The 16,485-nt window shown below is 42.4% G+C and overlaps 1 protein-coding gene across 1 annotated transcript in view; it reads left to right on the top strand.

The window, feature by feature from the left end:
• The first annotated feature begins 13,398 nt into the window (after nt 1–13,398).
• LOC103925641 (ovalbumin-related protein Y-like) overlaps nt 13,399–16,485 on the top strand; it is a 5,886-nt gene continuing 2,799 nt past the window's right edge. The window contains 4 exon segments of the mRNA XM_009334377.1: nt 13,399–13,566; nt 14,226–14,276; nt 14,928–15,056; nt 15,829–16,035. Coding sequence (XP_009332652.1) covers nt 13,399–13,566; nt 14,226–14,276; nt 14,928–15,056; nt 15,829–16,035 — 555 coding nt within the window.

The raw sequence follows: 16,485 nt of genomic DNA, 5'->3' as shown, positions 1-16,485 counted from the left end.
GCGGAGCAAAGACTGAGCCAACAGAGAATAGAGGCACCCGCCATCCAGGGAGGGGCCAAGTTATTTTCACTCAAGGAACAAGTTGCAGGCATGACTCCAAGTCTTTGGGAGTCCATTACATAGAAATCCATGGGCTGTGCTCATCCCATTCCCCAGTAGCATCCTGCTGATAAACCCATGTTGTTGTTCCTGAAACACGGGCTTTGAGATCTCCAGTCTGGAGGAGATGCTTGTGGATTGACTAGTGCCTATGCAAATTTTAATTTTTTTTACTTAGCTGTTGGGAAATGGTGTACATGTTCACTATCATCAGAGTTGTCTTCTCACCATGATTTCCTCACCTAATTCTGAATTTCTTGCAGAGGTTCTCCAAAGTCATGGAGAGCCTCCCTTCCACTTCAGAGAGTGCAGAGATCTAACTTTGTGTAGGTGCAGTTATACGTTTGCACAGAGTACAGATTCAAGCCTGAAACATGGATATCTGGATGATCCAGATGATCCAGAACTCAGTGAGAACCGCCAGGCAAAAGAGCTGTCCGAATTCTTGTTTAAAACATTGGAAGACACTTCACATTGGAGAATATTTTGATTTTTGTGAAAAAATCCTGCAAGTGTTATTAAAGAATCTGATTTCTCCATGGGATTTTTGTGAAAAAACACAGCTTTCAAAATAATCCCTGTCTCTGTTGAGCTTGCTTAGCAAGTAAACTTCAATTAGTCCCTGGAATGCCCTCAGGTGAAGTTCAAAACTCAAGTACAATATTCTTCCCTGAATGCAGCTGGGCTTCTTTGTTCCTATGATAGCTCAAGGCTACATCTCTTGTTTTTAAGAAACACATGAGGATCCTAATATTCTCTGTCTTTTTCTTCCTATGTGTCCATTGTCAACTGGAAATATGGATATATTGGCTCAATACTATGTCCTGTTTTCATTCTAATCATATATTATTGATTTTGATGCATACAATTGATTTTTTTTGTTAACATAATAAAAGAAAATCACAAATGCTTGTCATGAGAATTATATTAATTTTCTGGACCACAAACCCTTAAAAATATCACTACATAGGTAACTGTTGTGAGTAAAATAGGATTTAGTACAAAATCCTATTTTTAGAATGAGTAAAGCATATAGATACAAAGTTTCCTAGGCATTTATGAAATGCACAAATGCACACATCTAGAGTTTGATTCCTCTCTGTATTACAGGTTACCAAGAAATAGCCCAATGAAATACTAATTTATTCTTACGTATTTTTCAATACAATTCCAATGGGTATTAAAGATACACTGACAATTAGTCTGGTAAATATTTCAAGGAACAACTATTCCAGCTGCTCTGCCATGTTAGATGATGAAATCATCTGAAAATCATATAACTCAAAAGGCATAAGAAAGAATAAGTAGATCAACAACTATTAGGCAAAGCATTTGCCCACTGAGAGTCTTGAGAGGAGGAACTCTGTCGTTAATATTGGCTATTTCCACATTAGCACATAGTACGGCATGATAAAAGCAGATCTGTAGAGGAAAGCAGCTGGTGCTACACGTGTGACATCCACATTGTTTGAATATCATCAGGATATTTGTGATACAGACTCAGCTGCTTTTCAGTGGTAAAACCAGCTATTTTACCAAGTATACTTTAATTATTGTTCTTTAGAAATGAAAGCAGTGATATGAACAGTTCCAAGAGATGCAAAATTTCAACATCTCAAGGTTTATCATAAGCAGTTTATTCACCTTTTGCATCTCTTGTAGCCAGAAGCAGTTGATCCAGCCTGTTAAATTTAAAAGCCCGTACATGTAAACAATAAGAAGACTTGAAAAGGGTTACATTTGCAAACTAGCCTTCCTATGACTATTAAACTGGAAAGTGCTTAAAGTACGAAGATATGCCTCAGTGACCAACGTTGTTTCCTGAATGAAACAAAGGTCAAAATGAAGGAATGGTAAAAAAGCAAAGGAGCCATGAGGCTTACAAGCAAGTACAAAGCTTCCCCTTTCTCAAAAGAGAAAACAGGAGGCAGCAAAAAGTGCAAATTCAGCAATACTGGACCAAACCTGCAACAAAGTACCAACAGCTAGGACCTGGCCCTGGCCACCACAGACCAGGTAGGAGGTACAATATTTAAAGGGCAGTGGAAAAGTGTCCCCCATGAAGGGGGTGGCAGACCTGGCCGGTGGGATGATGAATGCCTACTGTGGCCTCTGAGCTCTCTAAAACCCTGGGGAGATTTGAGAGAAGCAGCCCTTCCTGTGCCCCAGAGAGACAAGGTCTGTGATTCAGCCTCTCTGTGCTCTCGCCTACTGAGCAAACATGCAGTGGAAAGGTGCAGGTGCTCCAGGAGCACGGCTGGACCCCGTGCTCTGCCTGAGCACCTCTGTGCTTTCCCCTGGCAGGTTCCATTTCCCAAGCACGGTTCTGGTTCTCATGCCAATAGGCAGCTGAGTGTATTTGCTTTAAAAAAAAAAATGGCCAAAATCTTAACAATATTAAAATGCTCCAAAAGTTTTTATTTGAAAAAAGACAAAAATAAATAAAGCTTGAAAACCTCCTTGTTGCTACTGGCATTTTTGCCGTAGCCTTCCAAAGGCTTCTATCAGTTTTGTTTTCTGAAGAATTGGGACCCTGTTTCTCTGACAGACTGCTTTGCAGCACCAGACGGAAGGCTTGGCAGGTAACACATGGGGGGCAAGACAAAGTCTGAAACCTTCTGCACCTCTTGGTCCAACTAACACACCTCCAGAAAATGCAAAAAGAGGTCCAAGGGCCTCCCAGTACGAGGTGACGTTGTTCCCAGGACAGCATGGAAACAGTACTCCTCTGTGGGACTTGCCATACACTCCCATTCCAAGTGCCTCATCTACACCATAGTACTTTCTTTGCACATTAATGTGCAATAACCCCGCTGTCTGCATCTCCCTTGAGATCTTCTTCTACATATAATGCAAAATCACAGAACAGCTGAGATTGGAAGTGACCTCTGCCAATTGTCTATTCCAAGCTCCTCCCTTCAAGCAGGGTCAGCTACAGCAGGTTGCTTGGGACCATGTCCTGCTGGGTTTTGAATATTTCCAAGGATGGAGACTCCACAGCCTCTTTGGGCAACCTGGCTTTACCTCCCTCCCCATAAACAAATATATTTTCTTATGTTTAAATGGAATTTATGCAATTTCAAGTTGTGTCCATTCCCTCTTGCCTGTTCGCTGGAGAAAGTCTAGCTCCTTCTTTTCACCCTCCCATCAAGTAAGTTATGCACATGTGTAAGATCTCCCCTGCACTTTCTTCTCTCCAGACCCATCTCTCTGAGCCTCTCCTCTCATGACAGATCCTTTAATTCAAGGCCGCACCTTGAATACTGTGTTCAGTTTTGGGCCCCTCACTACAAGAAGGATGTTGAGATGTTGGAGCGTGTCCAGAGAAGGACAACGAGGCTGGTGAGGGGTCTGGAGAACAAGTCTTATGAGGAGCGGCTGAGGGAACTGGGGTTGTTTAGCCTGGAGAAAAGGAGGCTGAGGGGAGACCTCATCGCTCTCTACAACTACCTGAAAGGAGGTTGTAGCGAGGTGGGTGTCGGTCTCTTCTCCCAAGTAACAAGCGATAGGACGAGAGGAAATGGCCTCAAGTTGCACCAGGGGAGGTTTAGATTGGACGTGAGGAAAAATTTCTTTACTGAAAGAGTGGTTAAACATTGGAAGAGGCTGCCCAGGGGAGTGGTTGAGTCCCCATCCCTGGAGGTATTTAAAAGACGTGTAGATGAGGCGCTTAGGGACATGATTTAGTGGGCATGGTGGTGTTGGGTTGACGGTTGGACTTGATGATCTTAGAGGTCTCTTCCAACCTTAATGATTCTATGATTCTATGATCATCATCTTTGTGGCTCTTCTCTGGTCCTGCTCCGGTACATCCACATCTCTTTTGTACCGGAAAGCCCAGAGTTGGACACAGCGTTCCAGCTGCGGTCCCACCAGCGCTGAGCAGAGGGGAAGGATAACATCCCTTTACCTGCTGGCAATGCTTTTTCTAATGCAGCCCATGGTGCTGTTGACTTTCTTTGCCACAAGGACACATCGCTGACTCACGGTAAACTTGGTGTCTGCCAGGACCCCCGGTTCTTTTCTGCAAAGCCGACATGATGGCATGGAACTTTGTGCAATGACATTTCTCCTTCTCTCATTTTCTGCAGCAGTCTTTTCCTGCAGGGGAGGCAGGAAACACGCCAGGAATATTACTAAGAGTCTCAGTAGGCTACTAGTCAAAGGAGAGAAAGGCTTCATGGAAGGATGTCTGTGTTGAAACAAACCAAGAGATTAGTTTATCCTATTTTGTGCAAAAGAAAAATGCTATTTTTCCTGGGAGCATGAGCCAAGATAACTGGCATGCTGGGCAGTCTTCCAGTGAGCGGTGGGAGGTAAAGTGACAGGCATGGTGACATGAGCAGTGCTAGTCACAGGCTGCCACGAACTGTAGTCTCTGTGGGGAGGGACCCTGCTAACTAAGCCCCCGTATGGCACAGCCAGTAAACTAGTTGTGCCAATGCCAGTGGCCACCTGTCCTGCACCATGTGTATGCTGGGTATAAGGGCCTGGTTACCATGCTGCCTCCTTAGGACCCAGTGAGGTAAGACCATCCACAGCCTCACCCTGGCTGTTGGCTGACCCCAGGGACTTGAGTGATGAATAAGGGACTTCACATATGCTGTGTTGACTGATAAAGGGACTGCTGTGTGCACTGGTCCAGAACCTGTACAGCAGCAGACCCTGGATGCTATGTGCACTGCTAAGCAAATGCAGTGAATAAGTGTGAGAGACTTGTGACCAAGGCCATCATAGGATCCTTCTGAAGATGCCTTCACTGGAGAAATCCTCTCTGCCAACACTGAGGTACGCACATCCCTGTCACAGTCTGTGAACGATCAAGGCAGCACTGCAGGCAACAATGTCTGTCTCTTCAGAATGGCACAGCACTGCTGCAGAAAGGTGCCAGGTGGGCTATGAGCTCCTGTCTGAAGGAGTTTGATCAGACACCTCATTTTCTTCAGACTGGGGAAAAAACACAGTCCCACAGAACAACTGAGAGAGAAACCATCATTGATAGCTACAGCACCAAGGTCTGCAATGACAACCAGTTAGACAGTCAGCTGCAGTCACTCTGGGTAAAATGATTTCTCTGTCTGTGAATGGTTGCTTCTGTCCCTCATGGAAAGGCAGCTTCCAGATTCACAATGTGGAATGAATACAAACACAAAACAATTAATATGCTCCTTCCTACTGGCAAAAGAGCAGCAGTGTGGATGAGAACAAAATCTTGAGTTCTGCGTGGGTTGTTGTGATTGGATGAGAGGCTTTGGTCTGTGAGCTGACCTGGACTTCATATCCTTTTGGAAAGGCTCAAATGTCCAAGGGTCTGTTGGTTTAGGGACAGCTCCACAATGAAATGCCTGGCAGAGCAAAGGACAGCAGAGCCTTAGCTGACCTCTTTCTGGGGACAAGCATTGTCGAAACAAGGACATGTGACAAAACACATCTTTTGTGTTTGTGCTGCATTACACAGCTGTGCTGGACAGGGCAATCCATTATCTTTTATCCCAGGAAGCGTTTCAACTACAGGAAGGTTTGCTTAATCTCACTAGACTCCATGACAGATCTAAAGTTGACGAGTAGTCTATGCAGTACCTCTTATATTCTTACGATTCTGCACTGATGGCTGATCATGATCAAGATTTTTACTCACTTGTGGACTGATTTTGTTGCTTCTGCAACTTGCTTTTTGTTAATCATTCATTTGACCACTAAAAAATAGAAATGCTAACAAAAACAGTAACCTGGGTTGTGTATGCTTCTGGAGGAGTGTACTGCCCCTTCTCTACTGCAAAACAAAAAATTCCTTTCATTCATGAATATATTCAACTCAGAAGTGTTTTGAAAACCATGCCATTGCTAACAACATCAATGCTGTGAATTGGCTCTTATGAAACAACTGTACTGACTCACTGGACATCTTTGTAGCCACTAAGTTACAGGCTGTCTGTGATGATCCAAATGTGATTTGGGTAGGTGGTGCACAAATGCCAAGGTGGCTGCCACAGCGGGGCCAGTCTCCAACTCCCCACAGCCTTGCCCTGCCTAGCTATGGGCCCTCTTGATCCTAGCTTGCAGACTGATTTCCTGGCTTGACCTTGGACCTGCCCTGTCACTGTGATACTGCCTTACGATCTGAACACTTGGTTGGATCTGGCCACCATTTCAGGGTCTGTCCTGCTTCCCTTGCTCAGGTACCATGGGACTGGGCCCTGGTCAGTGTTTTGGACAACCCTATCCCGCTGGCTCTTGTCCCTGCGGCTCCCATCCCACAGGGAGCAGCCAGCTCTCACTGCTCCCTGACCCTGGGCTCCTCAGATGGACCCTGGCCCTGGTTCTTCTCTTGCTGTGTCCGGGGCTGTTGATGGACCCTGTTACTGGCATTCAGCTCTGCCTCCCTGGGGTCAGACTTTGTGGTGTGGTACCAGTTGATGAAGGCATTGCCTACCCTGGGGTGACCCTTGGCCCGGCTCACTGTCCTCATGGAGCAGACCTGCTCCTGCTGCTCCTGGTAGTCCAGCTAATTTTCCGCTCACATTATTGTCTGCTTACTCAGTCTCTATCTCTCTAATCTGGCTACAAGGATACTCTTGGAGATTATACTGAAGGCCTTACTAAAGTCAAGGTGTACCACATCCTTTACTCTCCCCTTGTTTATAGAACAAGCCATCCCATCCTAGAAGAAAATGAGGTTGGTCAAGAGAGATTTGCCCTTGGTAAATCCATGCTGGCTTTTCCCATCACCTTTTATTCCTTCATGTATCTTGAAATGCTCCCAGGAGGCTTTGCTTCATAGTCTTCTGTAGTGATCTGAACTCGAATACAATTGTACATCAAGGAGTTAGTAATCCACATTAACAGTTGACACAAGAAGGCACAGACCTGAGCTGTGCCGAGCGTATAGGTTGGCTTCCCATCCTGTGCTGTGCTGCACATACCCCTGGGCTACAGGGTAAAGTTTGCATGCCAATCAGAAGGAAGGCGCCTGTAGATAGCTCCCACTTGGCATGGGTGATTGCACCACCTGTGTCCTTGTATTTATTGTAAAGTGAAGCAGCATGTTTTCATGTGAACATCCTTTTGTTTCACAGTAGAAATGAATAGAATTGTTTACTTCTTTAGAAAATCCTGCAAGTGCTCTAAAGACCAAATTGTCAGTGAACATCTATCTCCATGGATGAGACCTGCATTGCATGCCATGCCTTGCCTGGTGGTCTGTCCAGTGCTGCACGACTTGGGGTTCCCTGCATCTGAGGGAATGTAAGATTATCTGTATTATCCTCTTTTTCCTTTTAATGTTAGCTGCAATAAATATTATTTTAATCAATAACTTACAGAGTCTGAGTGCCTTTCTTAACACAGATCATAACAAACACTAGGTCTAGTGTCTTGCAGCAGTGCACTACACCTTTTCAGTGAGTGCTGAGACCTGTAGTCTCCTGAATTCTCCTCCTTTCCCTTTCTGAAAATTGGTCACTTTTGCAAATCATCAGGAACCTTCCCCAATCATCCTGACTTTTCCTTAGTCTTCTTTTTGCTGTTCTACCTAAAGAAGCTTTTCTTACTGCCTTTCACACCCCTTGTCAGTTTTCCCTCCAGCAGAATTTTCACTTTTCAAATTCCATCACTGCATGTGTGGGGAGGGACCCTGCTAACTAAGCCCCCGTATGGCACAGCCAGTAAACTAGTTGTGCCAATGCCAGTGGCCACCTGTCCTGCACCATGTGTATGCTGGGTATAAGGGCCTGGTTACCATGCTGCCTCCTTAGGACCCAGTGAGGTAAGACCATCCACAGCCTCACCCTGGCTGTTGGCTGACCCCAGGGACTTGAGTGATGAATAAGGGACTTCACATATGCTGTGTTGACTGATAAAGGGACTGCTGTGTGCACTGGTCCAGAACCTGTACAGCAGCAGACCCTGGATGCTATGTGCACTGCTAAGCAAATGCAGTGAATAAGTGTGAGAGACTTGTGACCAAGGCCATCATAGGATCCTTCTGAAGATGCCTTCACTGGAGAAATCCTCTCTGCCAACACTGAGGTACGCACATCCCTGTCACAGTCTGTGAACGATCAAGGCAGCACTGCAGGCAACAATGTCTGTCTCTTCAGAATGGCACAGCACTGCTGCAGAAAGGTGCCAGGTGGACTATGAGCTCCTGTCTGAAGGAGTTTGATCAGACACCTCATTTTCTTCAGACTGGGGAAAAAACACAGTCCCACAGAACAACTGAGAGAGAAACCATCATTGATAGCTACAGCACCAAGGTCTGCAATGGCAACTAACTGAACAATCACTGGCAGTCACTCTGAGCAAGACAAACACGAAACAATCAACGTGCTCCTTCCTACTGGCAAAAGAGCAGCAGTGTGGATGAGAACAAAATCTTGAGTTCTGCGTGGGTTGTTGTGATTGGATGAGAGGCTTTGGTCTGTGAGCTGACCTGGACTTCATATCCTTTTGGAAAGGCTCAAATGTCCAAGGGTCTGTTGGTTTAGGGACAGCTCCACAATGAAATGCCTGGCAGAGCAAAGGACAGCAGAGCCTTAGCTGACCTCTTTCTGGGGACAAGCATTGTCGAAACAAGGACATGTGACAAAACACATCTTTTGTGTTTGTGCTGCATTACACAGCTGTGCTGGACAGGGCAATCCATTATCTTTTATCCCAGGAAGCGTTTCAACTACAGGAAGGTTTGCTTAATCTCACTAGACTCCATGACAGATCTAAAGTTGACGAGTAGTCTATGCAGTACCTCTTATATTCTTACGATTCTGCACTGATGGCTGATCATGATCAAGATTTTTACTCACTTGTGGACTGATTTTGTTGCTTCTGCAACTTGCTTTTTGTTAATCATTCATTTGACCACTAAAAAATAGAAATGCTAACAAAAACAGTAACCTGGGTTGTGTATGCTTCTGGAGGAGTGTACTGCCCCTTCTCTACTGCAAAACAAAAAATTCCTTTCATTCATGAATATATTCAACTCAGAAGTGTTTTGAAAACCATGCCATTGCTAACAACATCAATGCTGTGAATTGGCTCTTATGAAACAACTGTACTGACTCACTGGACATCTTTGTAGCCACTAAGTTACAGGCTGTCTGTGATGATCCAAATGTGATTTGGGTAGGTGGTGCACAAATGCCAAGGTGGCTCACATATGGTGAGCTGGAGCATACCGCTAGACAATTTGATTGTTAAGGAAAAAGATTCAAGGCATACTCAAAAGTTAAAAGTGACAGGGTAAAACGTATTGGTTAATCCTTTGACTTCTGAGCTGTAAAGTATACAACAATGGACCATGGCCATGAGTGTTAAAGCCCGTTTGAACAGAAACAAAGCAGTCATAAGCAGGAAAGGCAGAAGGGGCAGCAGCCGCAGGAACAGCTTGCAGTTTAGGGAGCACTCCCAATTGTGTGATTAAAGGTATTCACCACGTACAGACACATTCACCCATTTGACCTGTCTTTCCACCACAGCATGGTGATACCACTTTCAGCTAAACAGGACTCACAGCAGTGGTGACTAATTTATGTACCGCTCCTGTGAGAGAATAGCTCATTCTCTGTACAACAGATTTGCAGTGATGGGCCACCAATGCGAGGCAAAGCCTAAAGATCTTTCCTCACAAGCACTGTCGCTGCATAGCAATGGCTGTAGCAGACCAGACTGGGCTGCACACCGTGCCATGTAAAGTACTAGTGGTATGTAAGTGCACCAGTCCAGACTGAGCTCTTTAAGGTTATTATTGCACCAGCATCTTCAGCTGAACGGGACTAATAAGGACTGTATTAGGGAGAAAGGTATGGATGATTCAGAGGCTTTCCACTTGCACAGACAACTAAAAGGGTTAAAGAGTCCACCTCTTCTCTCCAGCAGCATAATTTGTTCTAGACAATTTCAGAGGCATTTTGTGTATTGACTTTGGATTTCTCTTTTAAAATCACATGGCATTTAGAGAGGTCAAAGCATTTTCTTTTCTTGTCTGTTCATTCTTTTATTTCAAAGGAATTATGCGACTGCTTTCTGCTTGCTATTGTATATTATGACTGTCCTGCAGACCATGAATGTTTCTTCAGCTGGTTTGTTCACCTGATGTGCCATGAAGTTACTTGTGGAATATCTGTAAGAATGGTCTCTGTATGTACAAAAGGCACATTTTGAACCTAGCATCTGGTGCTGTGACCTGTGGAAAAGGAAAAGAACAATTCACCTTAAACTACCCTTCAAAATTTTAGCAGCGAGTTCAAATCCTTTTCTCGTAGCATCTGACTGGGATCTAAATATCCTGATGCCTGAATTTAAAAAGCAACAGAAGCCTTGTCTTTCTTCTTTTTTTCCCCAACACACCTTTCTTCAGCTCTGTAGTTCTTCTCTATACAGATGCTCTGAATATTGCTTTTGAAATTAATTTGTATTCCCACAATATGCTCACTGAAGGTTTTGTTCCACTGATGTGCTGCACAGGCAGTGACTATGTCTGAGTTCCCTGAGCTAGACTGCTCTAGGATGAATAATTGTGCTCTGTGAAGCACTATGTCTGTGGTCTTTTACAACGCAGGCTGTTAGTGGCACCGGGCAATTACATACAAGTTTTTGCAGAGTAATCTATTTCAATATTATTAAATTTGGCAACTAACATTTGAAGGATGTGCTCTTTCTCAAGTTCCTTGGCAGCAGAAGTTTCTCCATTCCTCAGCAAGAGCTACGGATTCTGGTGGGAAGAAAGACTAGTGTTACTGGTAGTCCAGCCAACAACGCGAGAGAGAAAAGTTGCAATAAGTATAGTGTGGGCATACCATAGCAAGCAGTCCTGCATATGCTGATCTTACCAAGTTTTTTGCGTTCACAGAATGGTGACTCTGAGAGGGATCTGGCCTGTCAGTACTCATTACAGAAGAATAACTCAAAATTCCTTAGAGACATTCTGCAAGACTGAATTTCTCAAATTTTTTGTTTTATTTTCACAAGCTATGCCACACTATTTGCTGCCATAACCAAATCATACTTACAGCTTTTATCATTGTTTTTGCTTCAGCCATTTCAATATGCTCCTTTCTTTTCTGCAAGGTTTCATGTGCTATGATGAATGAATCTTCCATTCTGGAGATTTTAGGGTAAAATCCTTTCATTCAGGCATTTATTTTTTTTTTAAAGAATGGACTTATTCCAAGTAAAAGTGCACATCTGACATTGAGCTCCATCCATCACTTTATTTGGTAAGCACAGAACAGGCAGCGTGGGGCGTGGCACGAAATTACACAAGATATATTTCAAGGAGTTCGGCAAGTCTGCCGCAAGTACAGCTGAGAAGCTGTACTATTACCTTTGCAGGTGAAGCTGATAAGGTAAGCATTTCTTTCGATTATGACTTAAGTTCTAATCTGCAATTTAAAAAAAAGTACAAAACTTACAAAAAGATTGATGTAACCTCATGTTTATGACCTTTAGTATCAGTCGAAGAAACAAATGATTAAAGGATGCCTTCTGCAGAAACCTCATCTCACCTTCACATGTGTTCTGCATTATTTTACTGTTTCACATTCTGCCATGCATAAAGTCAAAGTATTTGTTTGTATGAACTAAAGCTTTGTTTACTAACTCTTCCACATTGAAAAGCTGGTGATATGTTACGACAGCCTCTCTTCCTTCTTCCTCTGTCCTTTTAATTTTTCATTTAGAATTAAAAGACAAAATTGAATTTGTTTAAATTCCAGAGGCTGCAACTAAAGGTCAGTGGCAGGGCTTATGGAAGATATTCTCTGAATGAAATTAAGGAACTCAACATGTTCAAGTGACCCCAGCATACTGCAGTTCTGTGTTATCTTTAATAGTTACATTTTCTAAGATTAAAAAAAAAAAAGCATTTGCTTCATGAATATGTTTCTTCACCAAGACCGTAAATGGAGCTTAAAACCTAAAATATAATAGCTAGCAGAATTGGTAAATAATCAAAAATCTACCTTATATCACCTATAGAAGTGGTTCAATTTAGAGAGAGATTGAGCATCCTTTCTAGCAGGGGAACAGCTAGATACACTGTTGTTCAAATTATCCCACACTAAGAGATGACTGTCACATGAATGTGTTGATTCCATAGGGACTGTGATCCATATGGCAGACTATCCTGGATTTTGTTCTCTAGCAGCCACAGAGGGAAACAAATTAAAGTTTGCACTGCTTGAAAATCTCCAAGAGCTAGGGGAAATTCCACCCTACCAAGGTTCTCTCTGCTTGTGTCAACATGTGGGAAGTTATAAGTGGTATAAACACTATACTGCTGCATTAGACTTCACAGTACTGTATTTTCTACTCTGTTGTCTTCTTTACTGAAAAAACCTTCCCTTCAGTGTTAGATGAAATGCTAGGTGCTGAAACTATGGGGAAAATTTTACAAGAATGTCAGAAAAAGGGCAGAAAAAATATTTAAATATTGACAATGTGAAGACCTCTGCAAATTAAACACAAGGCTAAACAAGCACTGTCTTATTAAAAGGTGGAATTTATGGAAAGGGTGATAATAAAAATTAAAGAACACTTTTTTAAAACAGAGTGAGATATAATTGAGTCAACAATGAATGGAATGAACTAATTATAGATGTTTGTCATAAACTGGATGAATTTGGTAAAACTTTTGCAGTCTCCATTGCTGTGCCTTCATTATCCTGTTTAAAAAAATGAAAGTAATGTTGTTAAAATTTGAGACCTCTGATAAAGTAGGTGGTGTAAGAACCTAGCTTCCGTTTACACTAGGCTGAAACTAGAGTAAATCTAGCAAAACTTATGCTGTTGCTTCAGGCTTGCACATTGTATACTGGAATCAACTGTAGTTTGGATCATAGAGGACTGATCTGTTAACTGATCTTAAAAGTGATGTTAAAAACTATAGTGAAGAACCTGGTTTGCAGTCTCGAAAAAATGAAGATTCTGAGAACAAATCTATGTGTGGGTTTTTTCCTTAAGGCATGAGAAAAGACTGCTGGTGAGCTTCTTTCAAGGTAACTAATATTCTTTGCAACATTTTCAACAATATGGTATACATGTACAGAGAAGGAGAACTCAAGTTTCAACTAAAAGAGTCACCAGCCTATGCATAACTGGTAGCTCTCCAGCATTTTGATTGCTCATGAATCCAAAAGCATGTCTGCCTTTTAAATCCACACCACTGGATTCTGTTTGCTGAAAAAAACCCTGTGCACCAGGTTCAGGGGTTCAAGTGCACCGACTTTCTTGCATTACAATTAATATATTTCATCATAATAAGTCAGACTCTTTCTGTTTGCTTTAGACAGCACTGATTTCACAATGGGCTCCATCACTGCAGCAAATGCAGAATTTTGTTTTGATGTGTTCAAAGAGCTGAAAGTTCATCATGCCAACGACAACATCTTTTATTCCCCCCTGAGCATCATTTCAGCCCTGGCCATGGTCTATCTGGGAGCAAGAGGAAACACTCAATCTCAGATGGAGAAGGTAAGTTACTTACATGGGTGTAAAGTGACCTCTACTTGTGCTTGTTGTTCCTTCTAAGTAACATCACTGAAATACGTTATCCACTGACGAGGCTTTTGCCTGTTTTAATGCACAAGAAATAAGCCAAAGTCACAAAATGGAGAACTGGATCGAGAGTTATTTAGAGAAAATACTAAAAAAAGATGTATATTTGCACTATAAGGGGCAGTTTGTTTTGACTTAGGGAAAAAAAAATCTTAAGGACAATAACAAAATGGATTACCAGTCAGCAAATTTTATTATATGATTTTTTTCTAAATTCTGACATCTTCCAGATAATGTGATCAGATTCTTTTTTAATATATAAAAAAGATAAATCCCAGGAAAAGAGGAAGACAGAATATTATTATCAGTACATAATATGTAACAGTTAATTTCTAGGCATTCACTAGAAAAAAAATCATCTAAGCAAAGAGTGATATTTATAGTTTCCAAGAAGGCCACAGAGAGCATAAACCAGTTGCAAACTCACTTGTAAATTCTTAGTTCATCTATGTTCTCACTTAGCACTTTTTTTTTTCTGAGCCAAGAGCTTTACCTCAAGCATTGTGTGTAAATCTCAAATTCACATCATTTATGGTCATGTTTGTTATTTCTACCACTGGCATTTTCTCTTGCAGGTTCTTCACTTCGATAACATTACAGGAGTTGGAGACACTACTGACTCCCAGGTAGAGAAATAACTTGATCTCCCTTTCTGTCTTATTTTCTCCTCAAAACAAAAATAGAAGTGTTCTGCCTCTCCTTCTGGCAGTTTCAGACCCAGTCAAAAACTATAGTAACACTCTCAAACCAAGGAGACCTGTGGAGGGAGGGAAGGAGGGTGTAACTCACCTATTTGTTAAAAACCAGGGAAAGAAGGCAGGTTGCACGTGTTGCACCAGAACAAGTGATGGTGTGGGGCAGGATGCTTTGGGCATCAGGGTGCCTTCCTGGACAAGTGATGCTGTGGGACAGCATGTGAAAGGGGCTCAGCACCTGGAGCCAGGGGACTGAGAGTCAGACTTGCAGCTGAGAGACCCCAAAGCAGGGCAGGAAGATGCTGGGCAGAGAAGAGCCCAGAAGTCTCAGTGACAGGAACACAACCACGCTCTTACAAAAAGCACACTTCAGAGGACTTATCTTGAGAAGGATGAACTTGTCGGTTCAATGCACCATCACCACAGCAGCCACTGTCCCAAAGGTGACAGCTCTATATCTGTGGGGGAGAATTCCACTGCAGCATGACTCTTAACTGATAGAGACAATCCTTTAGGGTCTTATTTCCTAGATAAGAAGAATGTAATGCAATGTATCTTCTTATTTTCATGTCATCACCTCAGTGTGGCACTTCTGAATACATCCACAGTTCATTCAAGGATCTTCTCTCAGACATCACCATGCCAAATGCTACATACTCACTCAAGATTGCTGACAGACTCTACATTGAAAAAACATACCCTGTTCTTCCGGTGAGTTGTACTGTGACCTGACTTCAGCGAGATTCCCCATAAAGGCCCCTGTGACTCTACCCTAGAGAAGCACCACCAACGGTAGCCCACTGTCTGTTGATGGAGAGGTGGTTGTGAGCCATGAGGGGAGGTGGTTCAGAATGAGTTTGAACTTCCTGTGGCTGTTAGGTGGAAGCCAGGCAAAAGTATAATGGCATAAAATATGCCCATGTTGTAACAGTCATAGGGAGTAATCAAGATTGCTGTTCATTTGCTAGAAAACAGCTTTTAATGAAAAATGTAACTTCTAAGGGAAATAAAATACATTTTATGACTTGAAAGCATGAAGACTGATATTGTCAAATTTGAATTTTTTCAAAGCCAAATATCAAATCTTCCCAGTGAAAGGAAGCTTTGTTTTTGAAATCTAAGAATATAAGAACACAGTATTAAAAATAAAAAGTGGACACAAAGAGAAGGAAACAAACATTGTCTGTCCTTAAAAATGTTTGCTAAACTGACAGGGTTTTGGTAAAATGAAGAAAATATTTCAAAATTTTAACTTAGAATCCTATCTGAAAAAAAAGCACCAGACCTAAATATGTGAATTAGTCTTTCTTGTCCAGCTTTAAGATTCAGTTACAGGAAGACAGCTGTGACTGACGTGTTCAAACACAGGGGGAAAAGTTCACTGTTCTTTCAACCATTCTGCTTCATTTCACAATCTTGCATTTCACATTCATACATTTTTAAGTTCTCATCAGTCTGACAGCTGCAATCCTTCTGCTTACAGGAATACTTAAAGTGTGCAAAGAAATTCTATGAAGCAGGGCTGGAAGAAGTTGACTTCAAAACAGATACAGAGGAAGCAAGACAGCTCATTAATTCCTGGGTGGAGAAAGAGACAAGTGGTAAGGACTGAAAAATGGGTAGCAGATATTTGCCCCTACCTACCAAAATCTATACCCTTCTCTTTCTCTCCTCATTATGTCTAGAAAAAGTTATGAAGCAGGGCTGGAAGAAGTTGACTTCAAAACAGATACAGAGGAAGCAAGACAGCTCATTAATTCCTGGGTGGAGAAAGAGACAAGTGGTAAGGACTGAAAAATGGGTAGCAGATATTTGCCCCTACCTACCAAAATCTATACCCTTCTCTTTCTCTCCTCATTATGTCTAGAAAAAGTGAATCACAGAATCATAGGATCATTAAGGTTGGAAGAGACCTCTAAGATCATCGAGTCCAACCGTCAACCCAACACCACCATGCCCACTAAACCATGTCCCTAAGCGCCTCATCTACACGTCTTTTAAATACCTCCAGGGATGGGGACTCAACCACTTCCCTGGGCAGCCTGGTCCAATGTTTAACCACTCTTTCAGTAAAGAAATTTTTCCTCATGTCCAATCTAAACCTCTCCTGGTGCAACTTGAGGCCATTTCCTCTCGTCCT

Source organism: Pygoscelis adeliae, unplaced genomic scaffold (assembly GCF_000699105.1).
Source record: "Pygoscelis adeliae isolate BGI_AS28 unplaced genomic scaffold, ASM69910v1 Scaffold951, whole genome shotgun sequence".
Classification (NCBI taxonomy): domain Eukaryota; kingdom Metazoa; phylum Chordata; class Aves; order Sphenisciformes; family Spheniscidae; genus Pygoscelis; species Pygoscelis adeliae.
Note: the sequence above shows the minus strand (reverse complement) of the source record. Positions and strands in the feature narration are given on the sequence as shown.